The sequence below is a fragment of the Pieris brassicae genome, chromosome 2, assembly GCF_905147105.1.
Source record: "Pieris brassicae chromosome 2, ilPieBrab1.1, whole genome shotgun sequence".
Lineage (NCBI taxonomy): Eukaryota > Metazoa > Arthropoda > Insecta > Lepidoptera > Pieridae > Pieris > Pieris brassicae.
Genome location: NC_059666.1, coordinates 16970895 through 16995348, shown reverse-complemented (window position 1 = coordinate 16995348; position 24454 = coordinate 16970895). Strand labels below are relative to the sequence as shown.

General features: G+C 31.3%; 1 protein-coding gene across 2 annotated transcripts; it reads left to right on the top strand.

The window, feature by feature from the left end:
* The first annotated feature begins 235 nt into the window (after positions 1-235).
* LOC123718648 (ATP-binding cassette subfamily G member 4-like) lies at positions 236-24451 on the top strand. Of its 2 annotated transcripts, XM_045675346.1 has the most exons (13): positions 236-377; positions 2258-2379; positions 6614-6731; positions 15738-15927; positions 16161-16485; positions 18146-18287; positions 18472-18701; positions 20386-20543; positions 20863-21031; positions 21257-21357; positions 21853-22008; positions 22499-22684; positions 23118-24451. In XM_045675346.1, the coding sequence occupies exons 1-13, from the start codon at positions 346-348 to the stop codon at positions 23274-23276; spliced, it is 2088 nt and encodes a 695-aa protein (XP_045531302.1). In that variant the 5' UTR covers positions 236-345; the 3' UTR covers positions 23277-24451. The 2 variants fall into 2 exon arrangements, with proteins under 2 accessions (XP_045531302.1, XP_045531294.1); XM_045675338.1 differs by lacking the exon at positions 236-377 and having other exon boundaries at positions 2080-2379.
* Positions 24452-24454: the final 3 nt, after the last annotated feature.

Below are 24454 nucleotides of genomic sequence, written 5' to 3'. Positions count from 1 at the left end.
CTAAGTGTATATTCTTCAGTTTAGCCACGTTTGCTTTTTCCACATGTCCACATGCCAAATGCGATTTTTAAAGTTATAATACAGTTTGTAATACAACTATAATAAATTGTTTCAGTATGGACACTTGAGTAATCGATTTTACCTGTGGTAAATCCTCTAATATATCGTATATCTATGACAATTACAATAATGTATGTAGTAATGACAATTTGCAATCTGTTATTACCTGAAAATAAATAATTCCATAGTTCTACTTCTTTGTAATTTCTGATACGTTTATTTTTTAAATACATATTTTAAGTAAAAGTTATCGTTTCATAAATGGGACTTTCTACATAAACAATAATGGAAAAAAAATTAATCATCAACAACCTAGGGTAAATACTCTTTACTTTTTAAGTAAATATACATTTTGCGTATTAAGAGACATATTGCATGACCTCCTTTCTAAAAATTATAAAGTATCTCTACTTATTTAGCAAAACTTTAATAGACGATTATGAGATAATTATAAAGGTTTATTACAGTTTTTGCATACTGCTTTGTTATAGAAAATAAAATATATGCAGTTTTTTATCATGTATATAGCAATATATATATTATAACTTTTTAAATACATTTTACATAATTATTAATAGGAAAGGAAACTTAAAAAAAAGAAACTTTCTTATTCTTTTTTTTAAAAGTAGTATATAATAATTAAAGTTCTTGCTCTTATATAGTTCTATGTCAAATTTAAACATGTGTTTAGGTAAAAACTTGAGGGTAGTACAGTCTTAATAGAACTTATTACCCCATATTCTATTCTTATTTGTATTGTTTATTATAGCTGTGAGAGATAGTAAATTATTTTGTAAGGGTAAGAATTGTAGCATGCATAAATACTTATAATTAAGTTTACATGCTTGTCTAAATGAATGAATTCTAGATCGCCCTTTACTTTAAAATTACATAATATTAATAACTATAAATTTACAGTGTAAACTCCATGTAACATCCCTCAATTTACTGACGAATTTCCTAGAGCATCAAAATCATTGGCTTTGGTTGGTATATGTTGTCTTCCATACAATGATACACTCTACATAGCATTATACCCACTTAATAATGACAACAATCGAGTTATAAAGTACTTTTTAAGTTGCGAAAATTAGTAAAAACTGCAGCTGTGTACATTCTTTTGTCAGTTTATTATCCTAGCCCGCAATAATCTCAACGTCTGCATCATGCATACAAACATTCTTAGAAATTCCTTCTTTTGTTTACAATTTGGGATTGCTTGCACAACTTGCATCGACTCATGGATTATCTATATGTGTTCCCTCTATATAAAGACAACTCTCTATAGCACCATATAGCACTAAGTTTATATTGTGTATGTCACACTTATTAATTATTGATTTCTTGAGCAATTGAAGATAATGGAATAATGTCATATAAATTTTAGATTCAATGTTAGATTGACTGTGAATATATGGCATTCCACCTCATAATTAATACATAACTTTTTTATTAATGTTTTATACTTTCTTTTGACTACATCTTTTATTATGACACTTATGACCAAATTTTTTCCTGAGGAAAAATTCTCGGATTTACTTTGAAACTTAAGACCACAGACCATCTTTCACAGGAACTATCTTTGTTTTTAGCCTTGTTATGCTAAAATCTATTATTAATTAAAATTTTGCAATATTTGTATAAATACATACTCCTTTAATTAATTCATTACTGGACTGTATAACATGCACAATTAATAGATTATATAAATATGGCTATCAAAAATAACGTTATCAAATACTACATGTCAATTTGTACAATGTTAGTAGAATGATATCAATAGGCATTAAATAAAGCTATAATTGTATATGTTCTATGAGTTGCAAATATAATTTTGGTTTAGTTTGTTTTAGCCTTTGCAATGCTTGGCTAATAAGGATAAATTACAAGAATAAAGTATATACATTTCTTAATTTGTCGAAATTAATGATTTCCTTGAAATCTGTCATTCTTGCAACCCATCCATCGGCACAAAGTTCAACGCGTATCGCGACGTCACGACAGTCGTTGCTGTCCTCCACTCCTCAGTCCTCACTCAAACAGTGTGTGCGCGAGAGTGCGGCGATACTCACGCGCCGTAGATCATCTGTGACGTAGGGAATGAACGTTTGACTCACTCCATTGTGCACAAAATGACAAAAGTGGACAAAGAATCGTTGGCTGGTCCTGTGGACTCTAAACCTATCGTTGTTGACAGGAGCCACAAGGTGAATATCGCGCCTACGCATCATAAAACCCTCACCCATTTGCCCAAACGACCCCCAGTGGACTTGGCTTTTACGGATCTTACATACAATGTGCAGGAAGGAAGGAAAAGCAGTAAGTAAAATATTCTAGCTATTTAAAATGAAGTAAATAATTATCGTTAAAGGATTTCTCGTTAATTGTATTCGAGGTCAAAGAACAATGACATTTTTTTAAAGACCTTAGGAAAACATACATGATTTTGTTTTACAGACATTTTTTGTCAAGACATTAATTTTACATGGTTCATATTAAATATTATTCTCATGAAGGAATTGTTTCGTAATTTATCTTCAATGACAAAACGATTTTGTCATCTTATCGTAGATCCGGAATACTACTGCTTTAGAAATAAAAGTAATTATCAATCAATAAAAATCAGAAAATGCTTATCGTATCCGTAATTTTTGTACTATCAAATAATACGATAATAGTTTACTAAAAGATCTACCTAGCTAAAGAAGGTATCTATGTTTGTTGTACAATTAATACTAGTCACTTGCAAGTGGAACCTGTACTGTATATTTCTAGGATTAAAAGGTGAAAAGAGTGAGACTACTACCTCTTTAGTAGCCCTTCTGCTAAACTGTGACTTTATGGTTATGTTTTAACAAACATCATAGACATAGACATCAGACTTTTCCTTGCTGCTTAACGAATTATTTTACGGTTACGATAATTTTTAAACAGATGAAGATAAAGAAAGACTTGATTTTTTTGTTTGGGTAATGCCTACAAATAAAGAGTAACAACCGCTGAGTATACTCAGTTAAGGAAATTATATTCGTAGCAGCGGGCTATGCCGTCAAACAACGTGTAGCAATGCTTATCTTTGCTTTTGCATTTTTATTTAATATATAAATAGTAGCAGACTCGATTAAGACCTCAGATAAATTGGTGAATGTGCCACAGTAGTTACATTTATTGCATTCAAATGTAAACAAGTTTTTATTTGTTTTTATTTGCAGACATTTTCTGCCTTATTTCTGTAAATTGATTAAAGAATAATCGTATCTTATGATTTTTTTATTTTGATGTCACATATACTCAAATAGATCTTAAACTCCGTTATGGTGAACTTGTTAACCATGATATCATAACTTGTAAATTAGTTAGTTACAATTTTATTTCATTCCGTATGTAAACTTGAGTTGTATACTCATATTTGGTTATATATGTTATGGTAGCGTCCTTGTATGATTTATGATATAAATGAATATGAGTATTGTAATTTATTGGTATAACAAGAATTTTTCCGTCCATTTATTATATTGTTTTCACTTAATGCGATTTTATCTTTACCGCCAACTCACGTTTTCTTTTCTATCGTCATTCTAAAAACAATAACTATTTATTAACTTTGGCAAATATGTTAATCTATATATGAGTATAAATATATGTATTGCATTTCCGAATCATATCTGTATTCTCATATGGAAATAAACTTTTATCTTCTTGGTAAATGTACCAATAATTAATGAATTAATAAGTAATGAAAAAATAATATTGACTATTTGACAAACGGGAGTGGTACATAGAGCAAAGTCCTTTTTTACAATTGACTACCCATGTGTACCTACTCCTGCGCATCGCTGAAGCATTCGAATGGTGAATTATTCCATTCAGTTATGAAGATAATGCATTATATTATTCTCGTTTTATAGTAGATGATATAAATCGTTTAATGGAATAATTAAATTGGTTGTTTAGATTTAAAACAAGGTCTTGCAAGGCCGTGACGTCATATATAATTGGAAACCGGTTCCAATAATACAAGTGGTCATATTGCTGGTTTATTTATATTTTGTACGCGTGAAAACTCAAAAGGTTTTTATAAGCTATCTGTCAAGAAACTTTAAATTATACTTAAGAGTTTTTATGGCTTAACAAAACTTTTATTTTGTTATTGTCTCTAATTAAGTTTTTATTACAACTTATCATACTTGAAACCCCCAGAGATATGTAATGTAGAGCGCACAATTTAGTGGTTATATTTTTAACAATAAAATGTGTGTCAATAAATACAATAAAACAGAAAATGTTGAGATAAGTGAGTATAAAGGTTTTACATAATATTTTTAATATCGGAATGCTATGCTATGTATTGGTGTAATCAGTATGATTATAGGTACGTCCTGTTGCCATTGTTATAACTTGAGTAATGTGTGTAATTTATATCGTGTTTTTATTCCCCACTTATGGCCAATTACAGTAATCTTTCTATGGTTCAGTGATTTAAAAAACAAGTTCCAAACGTTGATATAATTCCCGTAGTGCGTGAAGCGAAAGGCGAATAGATATCCTTTTTTAAAGTGCAATATATCTCGTAATGAAAACATCAATATTCATATTAATAAAAATGAAATATGATATGGTTTAAGAGTATAAGATTTAATTATGATTATATAGGTATTAAATGTTAAACAGGTTTTTTTCGAAACGTCACCAAATTTTTGAACATGTGTCTTTTAGTTTTGTTAGTTTTATTTAGGAAATAATCATTTCAAACCTTTGTTTAACTTAAATTTTGAAGGAATTATTGTCAATACCAAGCAATATTAGTAAAAAAGTTGGTACCGATAATAATTGGCTTTGTGGTTTAAGCTATTGCAATTTTTACTGTGCATTTTATATACATTTTCCTTTAGCAATCAATTCTCATTTAAAGATTAATTATGTATGTTGTCGTGGGCATTAATTATTTTTTATTCTCTCACGATTGTGTATCATGATATCTATTTATTCGAGGGTGTTGTGAGAATTGAGATAACGTGTTACATTAATATTTAAATTACATTATATTAATATTTAAATTATTGATTTGTTAACGTAATGTAACAAAAAAATCGTATGAAAAATTGAGAAGCGCTTCGTGAGCGCTAAGCGCCTTTCTTTAAATTTAAGGGACAAGCCAACATCGGAATCGTGTCAATAATATGACATTGATGCGTTACAGTTGTCAAAAAGTAATTATATTGACGTATACTGGACGAAATCAACACGAAGTCCAGACTAATGTCCACTCTCGTGGTTTTCTCAGTGGCATAGTTGAGTATCACTTAGACACTTGATTATATAAGAGGCATAAAGTAAGAATGGCACTTTGATTTGTTTCGCTTATTACGCAATTGATACCGTGTTTCTTGATCAGTATGTTACAGCTAGCGATTTGTGGACATCCTGTCGCGTGATTTGCAATTTTGAAATTAAAAGGCGAAGATTATCTTTTAATTTACTTACTTAATAGTTTTGAATCTACCGAAACTAGTGTTATCTACTTTGTTATTATGCGTCTTAATTGTAACTTAGGGATCTGCGATTTTGCTTTGGGCTCTTAGGAAAGACTTCGAAGGGGCAGAGAAAGATATAAATCTTACTCTGCCCCTTCGAAGTATAGCTATATAAGACATATAGCTATATAAGACATATAGCTATTATTAGCTATATGTTTATGAGCTTCTATATTGTTAGTTTATGAGTTAATTGTTCCTTCACATTTTCTTGAGTTTTTATGAAAAATTAATAAAGATTCCAATAATATTTGTATTAATATTTATTGATGATTAATATGATATTTATTCAAGAAATGTAATAATACTACTAATTAACAGTATAATAGACTACGTAGCTGAATACTTGTACCTCGGTCAGACAATATCTATGATCAATTCAACAGTAAAAGAAATCGACACAAGAATAGCAAAAGCATGGAAGAGATTTTGGGCGCTCAAAGAAGTCATGAAAAATAAGAAAACGAGCGTGGTGATTAAAAGAAAGCTCTTCAATACTTGTATACTACCTGTGCTAACATATGGATCTCAAATCTGGATACAAAGTTACGAGTACGGCGTTTCATCGTTATGTATGATACGGAAGACACGGAGACAAAATAAAGAACACAGCGTTAAGAGAAATAACTAAAGTAACAGATGTTACAATAACAATAAATAAACTTAAGTGGAAATCCGCGGGTCACATGGCAAGAGGAACAGAAAAGTGCCGCAAAAAACCACTAAACTGATGCCCAAGGTACAGCAAACTAAAAAGAGGGAGAAAACTTAGAAGGTGGATAGAGCACATCAAAGAAACATCAGATGGTACATGGCAGAGAGTGGCTTAGTGCTGAGAGGAATGGCGGGATTTGGGGGAGACCTTTCCGAAAAAGGGCACAGAGATACACTAGAACACGATTCAATTGGAATGTGTTTAAATGTAGATGCATCTGAATTAAAGGCTATTATTATTATGTTATTTATTAATCTGATTTATCTATTAGCAAAATATTACAAGTTAAACAATTATTTTTCAGATGTCAAGACGATCCTTAAGTCGGTGTCAGGAAGGCTGCGGTCTGGTGAGCTTACTGCAATCATGGGACCCTCTGGCGCTGGAAAATCTACCTTGCTCAACATTCTTACTGGCTACAAGTAAGTTGAGAATATAAATTTAAGACTCGCTTGTACGGTACAGGAAAACGATGCTAGAAAATTATCAAGAAATATAATGTTGCTAAGGATTTTAGCGCCACTGGTTTTTTTTACAAGTTTCCATATTTCGTGTATTACGTGTTTGGTTTTGTAAGGAAACCAATATGTTTTCAAGTTTGTGTAACATTTACTAAACTGTACGTATACCTAAGTATAATGAAAATTTTGATTAATATTCATACGAAATCTAATATATAAAATTCTCGTGTCACAATGTTCGTTCCCATATTCCTACGAAATGGCTCGACCAATGCTTATGACTATTTATGCATATTCATTAAGCCTGAGAATCGGCTACTATCTATCTTTCAAACCCCTAAGTGATCCCTTATCACAAAAGTAGTGTCCAAGACAAAAAAATATTTTTTATTTTTTAGACAAATTTCTTTGTTTTCATTTTTTATGATACAGCATACAAAAATACATATAACCCTTAATTGTCACCCCTCTACGATCAACCTCTATTCTTTATTATAGTAGATAGGTTATTTATTGAACTAAAAAAATGTTTCCTGGAAATAATATACATGGCAAAACGACGTTTGCCGGGTCAGCTAGTAGATTGATTCATTGTCAGATAATCAGACTAGGTCTCTAGATTGTTCATGGATGGATCTCTAAAATCTCTCCCACTTTTCAACAAACATACGTTTCAGATTCACATTTGTTGTATGTCTCGTATGTCTTAATACACACTCGATCTGTATAACACAACACCTAATTGAATTGAAACGCATTCGCTTCTCAGTATTGTTTTCTTCATTGTTAATGCAAAAAAATTAATAAAATAAGATTATAAAAACAATAAAATTGGTGCCTGATGAAAACCTACAATCTTTCATTCAACAATACAGATAAAACAACCTCCTGCCTATGCATCATCGTTACTATTATGTATAATGTTCGAGCAGTCTTTTTACGCCCACGCAGAGGAAACGGTGAATTGAATCGGACATACCTTATCATTTCCTAATATGCTAGTCCTGGTGATAAAATTATAATGTTAACGCATGGCTATCTGCGTTACGGATGCGTTTGTTAATGTCTGATAACAATCTTGACAATGAACTATTTCCTAAAATAACGGTTGAGAAAGGAAAGATTTTTACTTTGTATCACATTCGTTTATTATTTCGTCAACAAGGAATAATCCTCGCTAAACTTAGTACATACGTTATAATTTTCATAATACGAGTATTATCTCTGATATTTAATATTTGGTAAGTTTTTAAAGACTTACTTTCACCATTCCAGTGACAAAGGAAATTGTTCCACTTTTACGAACGAAGTTTAACTTGTTTTATAATATTTTTTGTAGATATAGCCAAAATACGTGTTAGTGCATTATCAGTCTAATGTTTAAGTCTTAATTAGCCATTAGTGATAAATGTTTTAAAATCTAAAAATAACAACGTAATATAAAGTTAGCTGTGGCTATTGTCAACAATCATTTAAGTCGCTTAATTTATGTGCATCAAAATTAGTATCATTAGTTTATAAATGACATTTACAATGACACAATGACGTTAAAATACCGTTATTGTTGAAACTACTTAAAAAAATAAGTATAAGCAGTATTGGCCACAGGGTGGGACTCTCATATCAGTCGTCGGTTCGAATCCCGGCTGTGCACCAATCACTTTCAATTTTTATTCTGTCCCCGCTAACACTCGCTTGTATGGTGAAGGTCAACTTGAGGAAACCAGCATGTCTCATTATCTATATCTATTATATTCTAGATATATATATAGACCCGCTTTTGGACCAGTATTTCTATTGTCTATTGGTGATACATTTAAGAAAAATTATAATGAATTTTGTTTTGTAATTAGAACAATTACTATTAATATTCTAGATAATTACACTTTAAGGATCAAAGATTACTTCGGAAGCGAGTGATGCAGTTTGCACGGAACGATACACTATCTATTTACGGTTTTGCTCATATTTTTACAAGCGTTCATCATTCTAACATTATATACCGTCACTGTAAAATCTGTGCAGTCACACAACGCATTTAAATTATTTACACTTTATTGTAAGAGTCGAGTAAAAGAAAACAATTGTTTATATGTGATGTCGTAAAATGCATAATGCCGTACAACTTATCGGTAAATTCTCTGTTTAGACAAATATTTTTATGCTTTAAAACTAAACACCAGATTATTGTTTTCTTGGTTTACATGTTATACCTCCACGTCCGTCCGTATTATGATTAAGCCCTTCGTAAGTTTTGCCGCACAATTTGGAAGTTGCCTGAATTGAAGTATTTTACCATTCACCAACCATTCTTAAAATACTGACAACGCACTTGTGAGCCTTCCGGCTATGAGTGAGTAAGGGCGGTATCACTTATCATCCGCCCATTGTCCCCTGTTTAAAAAAAACCTTAAAACCTCTTTTGAGGGATATTTAATTGAATTATCTTATAAATAATCGCGTTCGTTTAAAAAATGATTATTTCATAATATCTGTTTGTGTTTGAAATACAAAACAAAACCACTTGATAATATATCAGTTAAATCATATACATTTAAAGAGTACCTCACTCGAATGTGTGCAGTCACTTTACCTTGCTCTTAAGATCTCTAGTTGTCAAGTTCTTGTGGTTTTGGTGCACTTTCTCTTGTGACGTGAATTAATGTTTTTGCTTTCACCACGAAAGCAAAGTTTTGTGCTCTATGTAATTGAAGTTTGTATTCATTGAAATAAACGCTATTTAAGAAAATAGTAGAGAAGGTAAACATCGTGTGACATAGTAATAGTACATATTATGTACTTTAAAATCAACATGGCTGTTAACTTTAAAACAAAATAATTTATGTCTTCTTTAGAACTGTCTGTTTATATGTGAGATTTTATCTACTTGAAAGATTATAAGCAACATACCATATCTATACTTTTATTATAAAGAGTTATAAACTCAAAAACAGGACCGATATAAAATATTTCTGCTACAATATTTCAAACAGTATATATTTGTTACTAAAAAAATTATCTCTTATTAAATTTCAATAATGTAACTCAAGGTGTTAAAAACTTTCGACCGTGCGAAGCTAGTTACTAAATAAATGGCCGACGTTTTGCTTTACATCATGGTTACGGGTGACTTACGGTGTTGATTTGCATTGGAGTGAAAGCTACTGCTTACAAACTAGTATAATCTAGTAAAATTTTCCATATTTGTAATCTGACTGGGCATGGAAGACATATTTCTATGTCTACGTAAATACATAGTATACATTTTATAAGCAATTTTTCCCCAAGAACCAAAGGTCGTTTACCACGAAGACATCTAAATTCCCGATCAAATGTAATTACAATATGAGTAAACATGTATTATGGTGAATTGTATTCATTAAGTTTTACATGGTTAAACGTTTCTGGGAAACATTACGCAGATAAGTGTCAGAAAAGTTCTGTATTCGAATAATTTTTGTTTAAGGCTCTTCCGGTAAGGTTTCACCTTGGTATTCAACAAAAGATATAGTGTAATTGACTTTTAATGTTAAGGTTTTTCTCTTTAATTGCAAATACGTAATTACAATAGTGCAGTCTTTTGCCGTATGATGTTATTTGGCTAATGAGCGTAAAGTAATAGTAACTTCTTACATTTATCTATAAATTTATTGTACGCTATGCAGAAAATATATGTATTTTAAAGGAATCTTTTACTATTTACTGTACGACTGAGCTGCATACTAAATAGTTTTAGTTATGTCGTCTTTTGCTTGATTACATGTTTGTGTATGTTTTAATTATAGTCTAACCACTTCTTTAAATTCTGAAAACGATGTTATCTATAAAGACATCTTGAATATTCTGTCTTATCAATTTTTTCTAATCACAACTTGATTATTAGCTTTATTTATCAATGTTTTTATATATCTAAAGTATTTGTTTTTGTAATGAGGTGTTTGGTAATAGATTTTTCAAGGTTTAGTTCCACAATCGATGGCAATAACGACTAATTATGTTCCCTTTTGTATATCGTAACTTTTATACTAACTATATAACTCTAGGTTACTATCAAATGAATAAAAAATATAAACAAACGAGACATGAACGAAAACAAAAACAGACAACATTATATAATTGCATTTGGTTTAAAATTATGTGTTATTGTATTTTTGTGAACAAAGAACAAAGTCCTAAAGGCCATTGAACTGGAAAAGTATATGACCTCGTGTTTTGTAGCTTTATAATTCTGCAAAAACTGCAATCGTATTTTCTAAATTGGTTTGTTAGATTTTGATAATATTCGTATAAGCTTATTGTCTTCTTCATAATATTATATAAAGACGTATGGTAATCTAGTACGCTAGTCTACAATATTTTATAGTCTAGTTTAAGTAGATACTTGTGGTAAAGACAGTTTTGTTTAACGGCAATAACTTAAAACTGCTAAGGCATTTCCGTGATACCTCTACTTCAAGCCCAGCTTATGTTTATATAGGGTTGCAAAAGACTTAAATGCTCGTATGTATGGAAACCGGATTCTTGTTATCTAGCGGCCATTAAGTAGGTCATGCGGTCAATTTGTTCGGAGCATTTGCAAATGTGTCCTTAATTATTGAAATGGTGTAATTAGCAGAATAGATGTGTTTACAATTTAAACTTTGAATTTTCACTTGTAAACAAACCCAGAAATAATAATTGGTCTATATAAGTAAAACTTTTATGATTTTTTGATAAATATGTGCGAAATTATTCTAAGCATTTTCATAATATTTATGGACTCAACAAACATCGTTAATGATTAAAAATATCGACGTCAAGTGATTAAAAATGAAATGCAATCGAATCGTTGTGAAAGGATTTTCCTGTTGCCATTTAATTTGTAATGTTAGCTAAAGTCGTCTTACTACCACGTTTAGTAAGCAGCGCTAATTCTAGAAATGTTTATACAACAATTTTGCAATCGCTTGCGTTTCTAAGGAAGGGATGTCAGACCGTAATTCGAATATATTTTTAAAACTATGTATTTTTTCCGAAAGAGGATTTTAAATTTTAAGAAAATGTACATTCATGGTTTGTAAATTCTTGAACCCGCACTATGAATACGTAGTCATAATGACTACGTATTCATAGTGCGATTATTAATTTAAAAATAAAATGTCATATTTATAAACAATCAACAGTAACAATGCAACCAAATTGGACCCTTTAACAAACAAACAGGCTTAATACTCTAACTTCTGTCATCAGAAAACTTTAAGCATTTAATTTATTATAAGTTTGGAGACCATCTGCGTTCATCTAGTCTTCTTTTAACAATGAATGAATATTAACCAATTGCAAGATATCTATAACATATATAACAAGTGTAAAAAAATATTTATTAAATATAGATGTAAACGATATGGGTCTTAAAAAACTAATACTTATACAGAAATAACATATGTTTAATAGGAGTTTTGTGCGCATGGATAATAAAACTGATTACTGACATCCATTTGCCCTTAGCACAGGTATGAAGAGAAATCTTAAATAAATAAAAAAATATGAAAAATTCATGAGCCGAGGGGTTATTTATACACTTAACGATGCCTGATGTGACGAAGCTTCAAGTGCAAATTTGAAGGTTATTTTTTGTCATCACCGTAGATTCAATTACAAATTTATGATATTAGGTATAATTACGCATTAAAATATTGTTCTTACAATTTACAAGCTACAACGGGTTAAAGTGAGGTCATAATCTAGTCTTTTGAGTATTTATAGGCAGATTTATGTTTTATCTAGCCCCATATTTGAAAACCCTACAGTTAGGACGTATGTACTTTACTTATAAAATCAATTCCGATTTCGACGATATTATTTTAGAAGTTTGTTAATATTGAAGTTTAATTATACTTACGTGAATTGATTACACTCTTTTTTTAATGTTCTAATATTGTATAAATATAAAAATATAAGATATAATGAAATATGAGTTTTCTATTTTTAACTTGCGTTCCTGAATGTTTCTTCTAGTATAAACAAAGCCACTCACAGTTTCTCTTTAAATGACTCTTTAATTTGTTACTTATGTTAACACGTGACTCCGAACCCGCTCGTTCGCGCCATAACTTTTTAGCTAATAATTCACCCTTTAGCTGTTACTCTCCAGATCGCTTTCTATCCAAGAGCCTGTATTGGATGTCTTTGGACTTTCTTCTTAAGTGTGTCATATCCATTTTCACTAGATGGTCGAGGGTGGGTGATTGCAATACATATAGTTGTTATTAAAACCGCTCTAAGGACATTTCCATAGGTCAAGTAAACTGTTTTAAGGGTATATCCTTACATGGGTACAATGCCTTTTGTGGATATAATCTCAGTAATGATATTAAGCTATGAGAGACATGTCCTTTTATCGTGCCCTTGACAGTTGTGAGTTGTGTTTATGTAAAGAAATCAGTTTAAAACATAATTTATAAACATGTAAAAGACCTGGTAAAGTTTAATCATAATTTAGACCTTTATTTAATTTAAAAAATCGAAATCCCGACCTATTAACACAACGGATGAACGTTTATACGCGGATTTGGAATTGGTTAATAAGGTGTGTAGTTGTGTTATAAGGTTACGTAGTTTAATGTCCTCTGTGGTTCCAACTAGAATGACAAACACAAAACTTATTGTTATCCGTAGCTGATGACGTGTTCGGGTTTCCTTTGGCACACATACATAAAAGATGTTTATCTAATATATAAAATTCTCGTGTCACAATTTTCGTTTCCATAGTCCTCCAAAACGACTAGACCCATCTATCTATCTTTCAAACCCCTTAGTGACAAGAGGTGTCCACCCCCCAAAAAAAAATTTTTTGGATATAATTTTTATTATTTTTATTATGTGGGATTGAAAAATACATACAACCCTAAATGTTCTCTCTTCTATCACCAATTTTTTTTTCTGCACTAGAAATTCCCTACAAATTATTTACATGGCAACACAACGTATGCCGGGCCAGCTAATAATATTATAAAAATTAAGAAGACACGAATAATGTTATTCAACGGAGGTTTAATGTCCTCCATTATTGCTTTTATAATACTGATAAAATGATTAGAGTAGATCAATGAACGTTTGTATGTCCTGTTAAGATATTTGTCATATGCCACTTATATCATTGTACTTTCTTGATACAAGCATTCAGATTGGTCTATGAAGAGTGTAAAGGTTCATGATCTTTGTCATGTTTTTTGCTTGTCGTTTTTTTTTATTTAGTTATTGGAACCATTTTTTTAATTTAATAACAAGAAGAAGCAAAGACGTTAAACGAACGTCAAGGATAAACTGAAGCTACTCCTTAATCATTTGAATTAATATTTAGCGAAAGTAATAATAATAATCAATGGCGCTACAGCCTTTTTAGGTCTGGGCCTCAGATTTCTGTATCTGTTTCATGATCGTTTGTGAATCGAATAGGCAAGTAGGTGATCAACCTTCTATGCCTGACACACACCGTCGACTTTTTGGGTCTAAGGCAAGCCGGTTTCCCCACGATGTTTTCCTTCACCGTTCGAACTAATGTTAAATGCGCACATAGTAAAAAAATCCATTGGTGCAAAGCCGGGGATCAAACCTAAGACCTCAGGGATGAGAGTCGCACGCTGAAGCCACTAGGCCAACAATTTAACGAAAGTAGTTCTTTGAAATTTGATACCAATTTTACTTTTTTTCTGAAGGCACAGTCAATTTTTTGCTTATTCTTAGATGAGGGCGAGCCCAAAACTATTTCATTTTACTTTTAAATACAGTAATTTTCATATATTGCGTTTATATATGTTTACTATACTTAGGTCAAATAATAATCTTTAATGCAAAAAAGGATTCGCTGTTAATGAGAATGAAGATCGAAATATTTATATTTCTGCTAAGTAAAATAATTTATTAAACGACCTCGGAAGTCATACGAAGCACCTTGAACCTTGTGTGACTTGAATATTCTGAAGGTATAAAAAGTTGTACATTTTGAATAAATTAAATTAAATTTTGCGTATGGCTGTTGGATGGATTCGGCTGATGATTTTAAGCATCAAAATGTCTATGTTGATAAACACACAGTGATAACGATTTCTTAAATAAAACTTGACTTACAACATCGTTGAGAGTACAAACCAATATTAAAAAAAATATCTTTATGCTAAGGAATTTGCAGAGAGATGGAGACATTGACAATTTTTTTTTCATAAATCGTATCTATTAGCTAGTAGTCGATGATAAAAATATTGTAAGTCAATTTAAAAAAGAAATCCGTACGTGACGTAACGGAAGTTTATGTTGAAGTACGACAGAATACACTATATTTTAGATAATTGTTAACACAAATCTTGTTTAACCACATATATTATAGTTGTAATTACCTTGAATTAATGAAATCGTAACTTTACTTAACTTATTTCGTCCGGAAGTGAACACTGATTCTATCGATATGGTCCGCGATCAATTCCTATGTACGCGTACCTGTTATCAAACGTTCAAGGAAATATAGAATTAAATGTATAATTACTAAGTTTATCTAAAATGACATTGTTTTTTTTAGACTATTATTTGTTTCAAGGCTATTTTTTTACAATGTTTGAGGTCAGTAGTGCGATTCATATAACATCATTATAATTTTCTAAAATATTGTTAAATAAATTTTGCTATATTTCTATTCGCTTTGCTTTGTTTTTTATTTCGGTTCTTTGAATTCCCATCACTATGTTCCCTAGAAACATCAAAGTACAAACACTTTGTTAATGTTGTCTTGTGATAACGCGAATACATTTTACCGTTTTATGAGATTCTAGAGCGTATTATTACATATTATCTGTTAAAAAAAATCGTTGATACATACAATTTTTTTAATGATTTACTTCATACTGCGACACAATAGGTATGTGTCCTATTCCTTCTGGAGATTAGTCTAACAAGATCACAATCTAAAATGCGTTAAATTTTCTTTCTTCGCAGAACGTCAGGTATGGAAGGCAGTATAACAGTAAACGGCATGGAACGCAACCTGTCTAGCTTCCGCAAGCTCTCCTGCTACATTATGCAGGATAACCAGTTGCACGGTAACCTAACTGTCGAGGAGGCTATGAAAGTGGCTACGTCGCTTAAACTGCCCACTGCTACGTCAAGGGAAGATAAGGAGGAAGTGGTCAGTTATATATAAATAAATTAAATAAATAAAAAAGTTTTAGGAAGAAAATAATCTTTTTAACGTAGAAACTCTGTTCAGCTGTTAAATTCGAATTTATCGTTTTTTTTTAAATCGCAATATTGGATTCGTCCGCTTTAAACAAATGTGGACAAATATGGAACAGAAATGACAAAGAATGTCTTGTACGATTTTGCACTTTTTTTTCTTATCCTCGATAAACGATTTTACAGATTCAAGAGATCCTCGAAACACTTGGTCTAGCCGATCATCTGAAAACCATGACTTCGAACCTGTCTGGAGGACAGAAGAAGCGTCTTTCAATCGCGTTGGAGCTGGTTAACAACCCACCGATTATGTTCTTCGATGAACCAACATCTGGTCTCGACAGTTCTTCTTGCTTCCAATGTATCTCCTTGTTGAAGACATTGGCGAGTGGTGGTAGAACCATTATCTGTACCATTCACCAGCCATCTGCGCGTTTGTTTGAGATGTTTGACCACTTGTACACGCTCGCTGAAGGCCAGTGTGTTTATCAAGGCAGTACTGGACGGCTAGGTGAGTTTTATATTACGTTGCGATATTAAACAAATTTAACAATAGGTTTTTACTTTTCTACTCTTTGCTACAATGGATATTAATACTAATTAAGTTAAGCTCCAACACATTTTAATTTGCATTCATTGTTATGTAAAAAGTCTTCAAATATACAGGGTGGTCCAACTAGTTACGTCAATATTTATTTTTTTATATTCCTCACACCTAGGGGTGTACGAAAATACCCCATGTGTTCCGCGTTTTTTTTAGTTTTCAAGTTATATTTCTTTTTGTGTTTTTTGAATATTTTTTGCCAGCGAGGTTTCAAAAAATATCTATATCTTTTTTTGGTGTAGGTATTTTGCAGTTTGTTTTCCTGTGAAATGATTGTCTTAAATGTTGTTCAAATAAAAAAAAAGTCTCAGCTTCCTAAAATTAGTTAAAGCTACTCAAAAAGGTTTTAAACTTAGAAGTTTAGTTTTTAGCTGGATTTGCCCAAACATTCGACTTCAATTTAAAATTACAAAAGTATGTTTCCATAGCTTCTGGCTAAGTTTAAAAACTGGACAGGGTTCTAAGCTACCAAAATCACAGAAAAAAAAATGGTACTTAATTGTTCTTTTTTTGTTGTAATCTGCCTTTTAAGATGGATAGGCTAAAAATCATTCAAAGTTAATTATTAGTACCCGATAAACAAGAAGGTTGAAAAATATAATTGAACTTACTTATTGCCTACACTTGTACATTGTAGAGATTACTTACAATTTATTTATTGAATTTAGAATAAAGAATTGATTTATTCTTGCTGCTTTGTTGGAGTAGCAATTATGTGACAATAATATGCCTCCTTGATAGTAGGAAAACAACTGTGCATTTTCTTTGAGGCTCTCTTGACCTTTGCTTACGTCAATAGGGAAATACACATATTAAAACATTTCTATTTTTCATATATATATCTGCGAGTTGATTCTTGCTACATTGATAATTGAATATATATAAGTTAAGCTTAAGTGTGGGACCCTCGTCGTAGGTCGTGGGTTCGAATCACGGCTGTGCACCAATGGATTTTTTAAAATTTTTACATGCTCCTCGTGAGAAAACTGGCATGACTCAAACCTAAAATCCCATGTGTCAGACACAGAACCCGATCACCTACTTGTTTATAAAAAAAATGATCGCAGAAACGGATGCCACCTGAGGCCAAGACCTATACTGGATTATAGCGTCTCTTGAATATTATTATTATTTAAAATATTTTATAAAATGCAATTATTTTAAATTCCATCATACATATATGCATTTGAGAATGTATTTTTGGATAATCGCATACTAAATGAGTCAATTATGGCAATTATTTATTGAAAGCTTTTTGATTTGCTGATATATTATTTTGATCACAGATATATTTTTTTAACATTGTGTCTTGTAAATCAATTATACGTGTTTTATGTGAATAGTAAAATATTTTTTTTCGCTTTGAGTTAAATTTAAGGTCTGTATTCCGTAAAAAGCAGGTCACGTGATTAATCCTAAGATATGAGTGAAAGGCAATGGTAGGAACAAAGTTTATCTACAGCTTGATATAAAAAATATTACGTCAATATAAACAAAGTGCTATCTGAAATGTTAGTAAAAATATGAAGAATTGGCTCTATATTGGCATATCGTTATCCGTCAACAGTGGAATGGCTGGGCAGCTTGAACCTGCAGTGTCCGTCATACCACAACCCGGCGTCTTTCATCATAGAAGTATCGTGTGGGGAGTATGGCGAGAACACGAGCAAACTTGTCCGGGCTATTGAAAATGGGAAGAATGATATCAGGTTAGTAATTTGACTACGGCTCCACAGGATTAATATCAGATAGACGCAACAATTGTGCGCTGTGTCAACAGTTCCTGGACGTGAAGACGCGTATGAACGCGTCATATTACGTCAGTGACCAATGACAATCAATCATTATGATATCAGTATAAATTAATCGCTTCATTACTATATATTTCTTCAGAAATGGCAAACCATTCCCAACTCAACCGAATTACAATAACCGAAAGGATATGGAGGAGTCTGCGAAGAGCGCATTAGACTGGAACATAAACGACGCGTCCCAAGTAAGAGATAAATTCGCCGGGGACGTACCGAATGGTGCGAATGGGGCAAACGGTACGAATGGCACGAGTAATTTGCAGAACGGTTTATTGCAGTTCGCCGCTAATGAAATTTCTAAGGGTAGTAAAGGTGAGAATAATTCTTTAAAGTTTAAAGTTACCCGGTATTTTTGTTAGAAATTTCGAAGATCCATTTGCGGGGAAATTCAAATTGTTTCATTTTGCTTCAGAAGATACATTTAAAGCCACGTACTTAAGTTTTACAAATTATAGATGTTACTTTTACGTGCTTATATCCGCACTTTTATGTTCGTAGAAGGCATATTTTCGTGGAACTGAAGCTCAATTCATAGAGCTCAGTTATTGTCTATAACACTTTGATTTGCGTCATTTGTTTTTTTGATACTAAACTCTACATGGCCCTTGAAACAACAGAGCTATTGGATTTTCATGACTAGTTTGTGTATATTGAAATGAGAGTTACGTAATATTTTATGTTATTTGTTATAACACATACATATCAACTTTATAGCAAGCACTGTAAAGTTATCAAAAAGTAAATTTTGAAACTTAAATAATGGTGAATTAGACATTATGTAAGTATTATTATATTCTTCTTGAAGCGTAATTGTTGCTTAATGATATCTACATGTTATGTTAATAAAATTTTCTACGAAATTTTATATATGTACCTCTCTTTTCCTCTAAACACGGGCAATAATTTTATAATTTAGGTGTTAAGTTGATATCAACCAGGACCATGATAACAGGGTTCAAAGGTTACAGATAACTTCCTGTTTACGTCCGCTCAGATGTACATGTTTTGAAATTTATATTTTTCACACGTAATTGTGGCGTACGTCAAAGTTTTTCCTCTTGTACCATAGACTAGGATGGCTCAGAAGTTTATAGTTAAGTTAGGCCTTGACAACAATCGCTATACAAACGTTGGTGATACATTTAATGTATAGATAAATAATAAGTAATAGTCCTCTTTTTTGTTTATAAATCTGTACAAAGCTATGAATATATTATGAATGTTTTTATAATTGATTGATAAATGTCGAAAAATGGGGTTGTGTCATGAATTCCGTTTGTACATATTTACGCTTTCGTAATGGTATTAAAAATGGCATGGCTTAGTCTTATAGAGGTATTATGCGTTTTATTAAAAAATTAAATAACCTTTGTTCCATAAGGTAGACACTAATTTATACTGCCAAGATTGAGGTTATATTAATATGTAACTATACGTTTTCGTTAATCTATTAAAACGATAAGCGTTTTTACTCTTTGACCTCAGTGTCTTGTGCCTTCATACATAGGATGTGGAAAAAACATTTATTTACTTGTTGAATAATACCTAAATATGGTGTTTTTCGAATGTCATAAGTTTGCGACTGTTTTATACTTGGAAAATAGGAAACGCCCTTAATTTATCACCAGTTGCTTTTTAAAACAATCAAACGCGAGAATTTTCTAGAACAAATAAGTTTATTGAACATAATTATAGCAATTAAGCTTCATTAGAAAATGACTACAATGCACTATTGTAGAACATAAATTTTATAAACCACAGATAATGTGACAACATAACTATACTAATGCGAGGGCCATAGACAAATAGTCTTATGACCAACGTGACCCGCTGTCGCCATTCTAATTTGAAAATTAACGGTCACATGATCAAGCGTCAGCTTATATAGCAAACAACCCAAAATGAACGGAATATTACTATATAATAACTTTATTAGGTTACACTTCAATAATCTTGGTTCTTAATTTCTTAAAATGTATTTTTAATGTATTTACAGCCGAGCCACTGGTAGTGCAAATGGACACAGAGAAGCAAGACAATGCTGAAGTGGCCCTTTTAGGCACTGATGGTTCCCCGCGTAGATATGCAACATCCGAAGGCAAACAATTCTGGGTCGTGCTTAAAAGGACTTTGCTCTTCAGTAGAAGAGATTGGGTGAGTTCCCATAATATTGCTTTATGTCCGTTGTAGTCGTAATTTTCTAGAAAAAATTTAGCTTTTTTATACGCTTCATCAGGAAGCTTAGTACTTATAATGACAATGTATCTCCACGTACCCACTGTCATCTATGTATAATTATTTTTCTTATATACTTTCACTTCCAGAATAGTCACCTCAGTATTGGAGATATTTACGATATTGCTAGCAAAAAGGCACTAAATAGTGGCGTTTTTAATTTCTATAAAAAACATAAAAAAGTAATATTTAAGGTTATAAATAAAAAAAAATAATTGATGTTTCATAATATTTTCAGACACTTATGTACCTGCGTCTTTTCGCTCACATATTGGTAGGCTTCTTGATCGGGGCTCTCTACTACGATATTGGTAACGACGGCTCCAAGGTGCTCTCAAATCTCGGTTTCCTTTTCTTCAATATGCTGTTCCTCATGTACACATCTATGACCATCACTATATTGAGTTGTAAGTATTTTTTTTATACTATCTTTATTCAAGAAATATATTGTCGATCATATTATTGCGTTGCAAATAAAATTTTATATTAAAATAGAAATTTAAGTGTATAAGAGTCTTCACAGAATACTTATACAATGACGTAGTCTTTTACGCTTGATTAATGAAATATTATTTATTTCTCGAACAATTAAAAATTCAAATAAAAAATTATATATTTTTTTAATTTTTCAGTTCCCCTAGAGATGCCTGTGCTAGTAAAAGAACACTTTAACCGATGGTATTCGCTACGATCTTATTATTTGGCTATCACCGTTTCAGATATTCCCTTCCAGGTAAATGCCAGAGACTTTACTTTAATAATCTAATCTAAAATTATTTAATAATATAATATAAATCTTTAAGAAAGCTTTTAAGGTTCACACAAAGAGAATAGAGAAAAATTAAAGTTTTAGTGTTTTTGTGAAATTATATATTTATTAGATTAATTGTTTTTATTCTACCAACCTCTGAAAATCAATGTTACTGGTTATAGAAAATGTAAGGTAGATCCTATTTTTGGTTAGTAGATTGTGTTTTTGTTGCTTAATATTAAACGGGTAAATATATTTCCATTAACATTCTGCTATGTGACACTAGGGTGACATAGAAACTAGAATTGACATGACTCCCGTATGCCAAAATCTAATGCATTTTTGACGTACGAAACGTCAAGTCTGACGTGACAGACGTCTCGTTAATGGAACTTACCTTTAGAGAAGGTATTGCTTGCTTGCTTACGTTACGATATAATTGTTTCTTAATAAAATCATTAATATCTTGTATTCCAGGCGATATTCTGTATAATCTACGTGGTGATAGTATACCTGCTGACGTCACAACCTCTAGAGTGGTTCCGGTTTTCGATGTTCCTCTCTTCGTGTCTCCTTATATCGTTTGTGGCGCAAAGTGTTGGACTTGTTGTTGGTGCCGCTATGAATGTGCAGGTAAATTATTCATAATAAAAATAAATTTCCGTATATTTTGCATTTAATCGATTCGATTGATAATTCGATTTTATTGTTATGAAAATTTTGTACAAAAGGAATTTTGTATAATAGAAAAAATGTGTCTGCAATGCATCAATTTCAGTGGTGCAGTGACAGAAATAAAATGGGTTTGATTTGTTCAAATAATAGTTTATAAAATTTATGTTGAATTAAGATTTTTAATATCACAAGTCAAATGAATACACACAAAAAACCAAAACAAATAATTGTAAGAAGGAAAGTGCAGCAAAGCAGTGTTATCGGCAGAAATCTTTTATTAATTTAAATACATTATTTCTAACTTTCATATTATGTGGAATCTATGGTCTTACGAATACTGTAATACATGACATTTGAGAGATGACAGTTGACATTTGCCAGTCTAATAGTATAGGTAATAATGGAAAACAAACTATACGTTCCGGCTTAAAACAAACATTAATTTCAGAACGGAGTATTCCTTGCGCCAGTGATGTCGGTTCCATTCCTATTATTCAGTGGTTTCTTCGTGTCGTTTAACGCGATACCTGTATACCTGCGATGGATCACCTACGTGTCGTATATTCGATACGGTTTCGAAGGAACTGCACTAGCAACGTATTCCTTTAATAGGACTAATCTTGCGTGTCATCAGGTATGTAGCAAATTTTTTAAATATAATAAATTTTTCTATAAATTATTATTTGTAATTTGTTAATACTGTATTAAACAAAAGAAAGTTAATTTATTAGGTTTTTCAATGTATCAAGTGCTTCTAGTATAATAAAAATGTAGTTTTAAACTGATAATAAAAAATAAATATCTTAAAAATAAGATCTATAAGGCTGATGGTATCTTGTCTATGGTTTCTTGTATAATAAAATAAATTATAATCCAATGATGTTACAATTCTTTATAGTTTACACTTAGTCTTAGATTGAATCCGTTAGAGCACAAAGTCCATAAGTGCATAATCGCGGCCCACGTCCCAGGGGTAGGTTCGCAATACATGCACATACATCGCATGTAACATTCAACTGAGATCGATATTTATTAAAAAAAGCTTAAATAAATTATTACAATTTCAGGCCTACTGTCACTTTAAGAAACCAGAGATAACACTAGAAGAGCTCGACATGACCAACGCCGACTTCACACTGGACATAGCAGCGTTGTGCCTAATTTTCTTACTCCTTCGTATTTCTGCTTTCCTCTTCCTTCGTTGGAAACTCCGATCCACTCGATAGGTTAATTAGATATAGAAGTACACGGAAATTTTGTTACTTATGGACGCGTCTTTCGCTTGTGTACAATAAACTACGTCGTAGTTTTTATCTATGTAAAAAAAAATATTTTGAACTATGTTTTGAAGCCATTAAAAATATTAATGTCTTATTAGAAATAAAGTGATTTGAATTTGATGTAAAAATGATAAACAGTAAGAATACAAAATTTTCGTGTACAGTATTCACTGAAGTTATAGTTAGTCGGTGATAATGTGATAATATAATTCCAATGTGATGTAAGGACAATTATTCTACGTATATAAAAATACGCAGCTAATTATTGAGGTTTGTTTACCAAAACCTTGTTGAAAATATATTTTCTTTTAATTGTATATCTATACTCAAAGACTTGATTGCGGTTATAAGGGTTCTGTATCCCAATCGTTTTAGTTGGTTCGAATTGAAAAAAAAACATTTACACTGATTATGGAATAATGAAACTATTGTGACTGTCACATTTCTCTTTATAGCTTGGTCACTGGTCATCTAAAATGTGATAATTCAAAATTATTTTTTATCTTAACGAAATTTAGCCAGCTCTAGAAACATTATTGGGACACAGTTGCTTAACCGACCGCAAAGTAAATGAAAAGTTACTTTTATGACTTACACGATAAAGCTGCCGTGGCCTTATTGTAAAATATACAAATTTTATTCATTAAATTTCCTAATTTATTGAGATTTGATGGTCACAAAATTTTATGCATATTGTACTTGAATTGATTTAATGGTATTTTGCCATAATGAATATTTGCCGATGAACAAGGAAAAAGAGTCAAGTAGATTCAAATCTTGCCTTTAACTTGCCATCGTATGGAGTTTTTGAGACTAGTAATCACCCAAAAATATAAATGGACTGTCAAAGCTTTGCAAGAGATAATGTCTCTAGTGCATAGCTGTATTTAGAAATGTGGTTACCGTCGCATTTTAAGGAATTATAAATTGCTCAATATAAGCTTAGTTATATAAAATGTAATATTGTATGCAAATTCGGCCATTACGAAATTTAGTAATATAAGTAACTTAATTAGGGATCACGGTTTATATTGTACTTAGTTAAGTAAATGTTTAGATAATGGTCCAATATTGTTGGTTATATGTAATTTTATATATTTTTAATAAATGGTTTAAATAAGTTT